Source organism: Myxocyprinus asiaticus, chromosome 46, assembly GCF_019703515.2.
Source record: "Myxocyprinus asiaticus isolate MX2 ecotype Aquarium Trade chromosome 46, UBuf_Myxa_2, whole genome shotgun sequence".
In the NCBI taxonomy this organism is placed as follows: domain Eukaryota; kingdom Metazoa; phylum Chordata; class Actinopteri; order Cypriniformes; family Catostomidae; genus Myxocyprinus; species Myxocyprinus asiaticus.
Window position 1 is genome coordinate 2,305,333 of NC_059389.1, and position 7,168 is coordinate 2,312,500.

Here is a 7,168-nt window from a genome sequence, read left to right on the forward strand (position 1 = left end):
GAGTGCACCAGACAGCCAGCTGTTCAACCTCCCTTCTGTATGCAGACTCATCGTCATCTCGGATGAGGCCGATGACAGTGGTGTCATCTGCAAACTTCAGGAGCTTGACAGAGGGCTCCTTGGCAGTGCAGTTGTTTTTGTAAAGGGAGAAGAGTAGTGGGGAGAGCACACATCCCTGTGGAGACACCAGTGCTGATTGTACAGGTGCTAGAAGTGAGTTTCCCCTGTCTCACAAGCTGCTGCCTGTCCGTCAGAAAGCTGGTAATCCACTGACAGATAGACATGGGAACAGAGAGTTGGTGTAATTTAGTCTGGAGTATAGCTGGGATGATGGTGTTGAAAGCCGAACTGAAGTCCACAAAAAAGGATCCTTGCATATGTCTGTCCAGATGTTGCAGGATATGATGCAATCCCATGTTGACTGCATCATCCACAGACCTGTTTGCTCGATAAGCACATTGAAGGAGATCTAGAAAGGGTCCAGTGATGTTCTTCAGGTGGGCCAACCCCAGTCTCTCAAATGATTTCATGACCACAGACGTCAGGGCGACAGGTCTGTAGTCATTAAGTCCTGTGATTTTTGGTTTCTGTGGGACAGGAATAATGATTGAGCATTTGAAGCAGTATGGGACTTCACACTGCTCCAGTGATCTATTGAAGATCTGTGTGAAGATGGGGGCCAACTGGTTAGTACAAGATCAAAGACACGCTGGTGAGACACCATACTGGGCCTGAAGCTTTCCTCATCTTTTGTTTCTGAAAGACCCAGCTCACATCATCTTCACAGATCTTAAGTTCAGGTTGAGTAGCAGGAGGGGGGAGGAGGTGGGTTGCAGGAGGTGTTGGTGTTTGTGTGAAGTGAAGGTCAGAGTGGGTGTGGGGTGTGAGATTGGGCCTTTCAAATCTGCAGTAGAACACATTCAGGTCGTCAGCCAGTTGTTGGTCCATCACAGGGTTGGGGGTAGGAGTCCTGTAATTTGTGAGCTGTTTCATGCCACTCCACACTGATGCAGGGTCATTAGCTGAAAACTTGTTTTTCAGCTTCTCAGAGTATCTTCTTTTAGCCATTCTGATTTCCCTGTTCAGTGTGTTCCTGGCCTGATTGTACAAGACTTTATCCCTAACTCTGTAAGCATTCTCTTTGGCCAACGAAGATGCCTGAGCTCTGCTGTAAACCATGGTTTGACATTGTTGAACTTTAAATAAGTCCTAGTAGGAATGCACATATCCTCACAGAAATATGATATATGATTTAACAGTATCTGTGAGCTCATCCAGATTGGTGTCTGCAGCCTCAAAAACACTTCAATCAGTGCAGTCAAAGCAGGCTTGTAGTTCCCGCTCTGCTTCATTGGTCCATCTCTTCAGTCCTTACTACTGGCTTGGTTGATTTTAATTTCTGCCTGTAGGTTGGAAGAAGATGAACCAGACAGTGATCAGAGAGTCCCAAAGCTGCTCTAGGGACAGAGCGATATGCATCCTTTATTGTTGTGTAGCAATGATCCAGTATATTTCTGTCTCTGGTGGGGCATGTAATGTGCTGTTTGTATTTGGGCAGTTCACGTGTGAGATTTGCTTTGTTAAAATCCCCAAGAATAATAATAACTGAGTCCAGGTATTGTTGTTCTGTGTCTGTGATTTGATCAGTCAGCTGTTGCAGCGCTGCGCTCACACACGCGTTTGGCGCGATATACACACTCACCAGAATAAACGAGGAAAACTCCTGCGGCGAGTAGAACTGCTTACAGTTAATAAAGAGTGCTTGCAAATTAGAACAGCACATCTTCTTTAATGTTGTTACATCTGTACACCAACTTTCATTGATGTAAAAACATGCTCCACCGCCTCTTGTTTTCCCCGTTAACTCCGCGATGCGATCCGCTCTGAACAGCTGGAAGCCCGGCAGATGTAACGTGGTTTCTGTGAAGCACAAGGCAGCAGAGGTTGAAAAGTCCTTGTTTGTACGGGTGAGGAGATGTACGTAGTTCATCCGTTTTGTTAGGAAGAAAGAGGAGATTCGTTAAGTGAATACTCGGTGAACAAAAACAACAAAAGAACTGAGGAGCTCCACACCGAGGCAGCCATCATGATGTAAAAAAAATCTCATCATTTTTAATTTATCTCATAATTTAGACTTTATTTCAACATAATTAATTTATCTCATTATTGTGACATAGCATCTCATGAATGATTTGTCTCATAATTATTCATTTTATCTCATAATTTAGACTTTTTTATCTCATAATTAATTTTATCTCATAATTTTGACTTTTTATCTCATAATTAATTTTATCTTATTATTTTTATCTCATAATTTTTACTTTTTATCCTATATTTTGACTATTTCAACAATTAATTTTATCTCATTATTATGATTTAGCATCTCATGAATGATTTCTCACAATTATTAATTTTATCTCATAATTTAGACTTTTTTATTTCATAATTATGACGTTTTATCTCATAATTAATTTTATCTCATAATTATTAATTTTTATCTAATAATTTTGACTTTTTATCCTATATTTTTGACTGTTTCAACATAATGAATTTTATCTCATTATTATGATTTAGCATCTCATGAATGATTTATCTCATAATTAATTTTCTCATAATAATTTTTATCTCATGATTTTGACTTTTTATCTCATAATTAATTTTATCTCATAATTTTTATCTAATAATTTTGACTTTTTATCCTATATTTTGACTATTTCAACGTAATTAATTTTATCTCATTATTATGACTTAGCATCTCATGAATGATTTCTCATAATTATAAATTTTATCTCATAATTTAGACTTTATCTAATAAATCTTATAATTATGACTTTTTATCTCATAATTATTAATTTATCTCATAATTTTGACAGATAAATTAATGTTTGCGATATGCAAAAAAAATTCTCATAATTTTGACTATTTCAACATAATGACTAATGTCATAAATTACTTTTTATCTCATTATTTTTGACTAACCAAAGCACAATTATTATTTTTTTCTGTGGCAGAAATGGGCTTCCATACATTTTAATTAAAATTTGAAAAAGATCAGATTTACAAACATTCTAAATAAGAAATGTCTCAGACATCTGATGAATGTCTTATTGACATCAGATAGGAAACGTCTTATAGACGTATCGCACATGAGCAAACAACCTAAAAAATAAATCTACCAGATGTAAACACGTGTGATGTACATGTGCTATCAGGAATTGTCTCGGTTTTCTGTAGAGGAAAGTGATTTCCAGTGTGGATGAGAGCTGTAAACATAGTGAAATCAATGCGTTTTCAAACTAAAACTGATTAGTGTAAATGTGCCACTAGTTTATAATTTAAATTGTATTGAAAAACAAAACAAAACAAAAAAAAAACAAAAACAAATTATGGAACCAGTTCACAACCTTATTTTAGATTAGCTGCCTTTTGCTTACCTTTTGAAATCTTGATACCATACTGATTTCTGTAATTTTATCAAACAGTACATCATTTTTTGAGCAAGAAAAAAAACAACAAAAACCACAAAACATAACAGATTTCATCAAAGCCATTGCTAATACTTACTGATGTTTGTGCTGTTGTTTCCCCACCCAAAATGAAGTCACTTCCTGGAGCATGATTTAGAATAATAATGCTTCATGTACACTCAATAAGTCTAAAATGTAATGAAACTTGGATATATATTCATATTTGAATGTACATGTAATACTGACCTGCACTGGAGCTAGATATTTAATTAATTAACCAGAGAAGCGATGCGTTTGATGTTTATAGAACTGTACCATTTATTATTGTACACACACTGGTACAACCCTTCTCAATGCGACTAAAGATGACATGGAATGTTACAGTAAGATCTTGCATAAAATTCATTGCTGTTGAGAAAATCCCACAAAAAAAAAAAAAAAAAAGACCATCCTTCATGAATTTATTATGATTTTTTTTTTTTTTTTGTCGTTCTCTCTTTAAATCATTTTTGGATTTGAACCCATTTTCAATCCAAATACGTAATTCTTAATTACATCTTTAACACTATCACCAAACACTGTACATGAACTTCAGAGGGGGAAAAAAATAAAGAAAAACAAAAACAAAAAACACTGCAAATTTAATGTAGCAGTTAATATGTTGTTAAAGTCAGCCAATCAGAGTCTAACATCAGCTCGAATTAGAGGAAGCTTAGAACGATGGGATTTGGAGCCGTCAGTCAACGGTTACCAAGACGATGGGGGTGAATCGGGAGTCCTCGCGTGTGGTGCATGAAACAGTCACAGTCATGTTCGTGGTGGAATAAAAACATTCAGTCACGATTCGCCGTTCTGCACTTTGGAGACGGGCGGCTGCATGAAGTCTTTGAAGGGACCCAGGGCGTCTTTGAGGGCAGAACTTACTTCAGGAGATGAGCAGGTGATGCATTCCACCAACGTCGGGTAAAGTGCGATTACCTGTGCCCATACATTACCGTCCACTAAGGACCAGAGAGAGAAACACAGCGAAAATGAGCAAAAACAATGCAAGCAACAATTGGCCTAGTGTGCTTCCTACCTAGACAGCATCATAGGCACTCAACTTTTATTCCGCTGTTTAAACGCACCTATGATGCCCAAAAATCTAGGCAGTTTGCTAGACAGAAGACACAGCTGGTGACTACAACAGAGAAGACAGAAGTCTTAACCCTCCTACGGTATTCGGTCAATTTTGGCCGAAGCAAATTTTCCTAATTTAATACAAATTGTTTTCTTTATCTGAGCAGTACAAGACTTTGTGACTTTTTCTACATTTGCCATCTGAACATACAAAAAAAAAAAAAAAAAAAAAAAAAAAATTGGGCTTAAATAAAAAAATAAAACAAATAATAAATAAAAAAAGCGACACCTTTGGTATTCGTGGTCAAAATTAACCGACCATTGAATATGAATGGGAAAGTAAAAAAGAAAACAGAGCAATTTTTTTTTAATCCGTCAAATAAAATCAATAAATCAGCCACAATGCAGAAAAAAAAACAGACATCAAGTACAGAGTGAGACTCTAAAACATCCTCAGTTCAAAATATACACACACACAAATGAACTGGTCAGTAACACAGAAATGTTTTTTTTTTTTTACAAAAAAACATTTGTCACAATGCTCAACACACCCACACACACAGAAATTAAGTGGTGAGACTATAATACACTCACAATGCAGAACACACACACAGAACAAGGGCATCAATAAGTGGAGCTCTATGGCCACTTTTTTCCATTGTTGGATTACAAGTAATCTGTTGTTTTCCAGCTGACAGCAATCTGACACACACACACACACCCGCACACCCACCCACCCACACACCCACACACCCACTCACCCACATACCCACCCACACACATTTGCAAAATACATTTTTACTATAGAAAGTTTGAAATTGCAAAATGTTTACTCTGATTCTTCTGTTTTATACTCTAATGTAATTTTCACAAAGTTCATTTCTGTTTCCTGATGTTCATTTTCTTGACATTATTATGCATTTATTTTGAGTTATTACATTTTTATGTTTGAAATAAAATATTGATAGAAAAATGCTTATTCTGTGTCTTCTCTTTGTAACACCATGGTCAGGTTTGACTGCAAGCATAATGACTTAAACCGCAAAAAAATGAAACTTCAAATCAATTTTTAAATGATAAATTTGGACAAATATTATTTTAATAATGTCTAAATATACATCCAAATGCATATCTTGTGATTAAATATAAAATTAGGTAACAAGGAGCTGCAGCATCTACTGGCTGATACTGGCATGACATGGTTTTCAAGTCATGTTATTTATATTTTGTTCACCAGATGGCAGATTTGCTTATTTATAGATGCAAATTAATGGTACAATTTATAAATTTACATGTAAATAAGATCAAAATAGCATAAAATCCCAAAATAAATGTATAATTTTATTGTTCTTACTTCAGGGCAGAAAAAAAAATAAATAAATAATAAATAAATAAATAAAAATCTGACCCTTCCGGTCAAAAATGACCGCGAATACCAAAGAGAGGTGCCATTTTTCAATATCATAGGAGGATTAAAGTTGCAAACATAAATGTTTTACATTTCTGTTATGTACAGTAAATTCAGAACGTCATGCTTATTTTCACACAGCTTCATATATAATCACAAAGATCAAGGAAAACCTGTCTCACCGTTCTCTGGTTGAGTCTTTTTAAGGGAATCCATAAGTGTGCTGATTGCTTTTAGCACAAAGATGATCTCAGTCACTTGTTGCCTTGAAGATTAAAAATATAAAGACATAAGAATCAATTGACATAATATTTAGTATTACAATAATGACTCATATACTCATATTCATAGTACTAAAAAAAAATAGTGTCATAACAGTGATGTGAATAAATAATTATGTTTAAATAGCAAAGGTGTCAGCGACAAATAACATCAGAGGTGACAAAAATATTTTGAAAATCTAGTTTAAAACACTTATCAAGTTTGAAGAAATTTAATCTGTGTTCATGTTGGTTTCAAAAAATGTCATGTGGTGTAACCATGATGTAAAATATATTAACCCTATCAAATATGATACACAATGTTTGACAGTTCCTGTTTCACTCTCTGTTCAAGCTGATGATCCAAATAACCTATGGTATGTAAGTTTCACATGTTTATGGCACCATGTAGTGGTTATTTGAGAGAAAAAAAAAAAAGTGGTTTCAATGTTTATATCGATCTATTTAAAATACTTATTTTAAGCTTATTTTAATAAAGTAAAAGTGATAGTAAGGATGATATTGCTACTGATATTTTAAAATGAGTATTTGCTGAATATAAGCAACTTGTGCTTGGTTCAAATTTTTTATATTATTTTATTGAAAAAGCCCCTTTGAAATCCATGTATCAAATATGATACAACAGGCTTTTGAGGAAAATCTCTCAATCACTATTACATTACATTCATGAGTGGCTCTGTGTGTGCATGTTCACCTGGGCAGTGGGCAGCGTCCACTGAGTCTCTCGTCCTCCACATATCGTTGCAGGACGTCCTGCGCTCTCTGTAACAGCACTGATAGCGCCATACGTGAGATGTAGCCCTCCTGCGGCGTCGACACTTTATTACTGAAGGAGAACTGCAGGAGCGTTTCGAAACACACCTTCGAGAACTCCTCTCGCATACGGATGTCCA

At 35.5% G+C, this 7,168-nt stretch overlaps 1 protein-coding gene across 4 annotated transcripts in view; it reads right to left on the reverse strand.

Annotated features, from left to right (window-relative positions):
• Positions 1 to 3,927: 3,927 nt before the first annotated feature.
• LOC127436054 (protein MON2 homolog) overlaps positions 3,928 to 7,168 on the reverse strand; it is a 44,215-nt gene continuing 40,974 nt past the window's right edge. For all 4 annotated transcript variants that reach the window (XM_051689970.1, XM_051689969.1, XM_051689968.1 and 1 more), the window contains 3 exons: positions 6,970 to 7,168; positions 6,177 to 6,259; positions 3,928 to 4,468 (listed from right to left, as the gene is read on the reverse strand). The exon at positions 6,970 to 7,168 is cut by the window's right edge and continues 9 nt beyond it. In XM_051689970.1, the coding sequence (XP_051545930.1) occupies positions 4,305 to 4,468; positions 6,177 to 6,259; positions 6,970 to 7,168 (446 nt within the window). In that variant the 3' untranslated portion in view covers positions 3,928 to 4,304. The remainder of the gene's footprint in view (positions 4,469 to 6,176; positions 6,260 to 6,969) is intronic.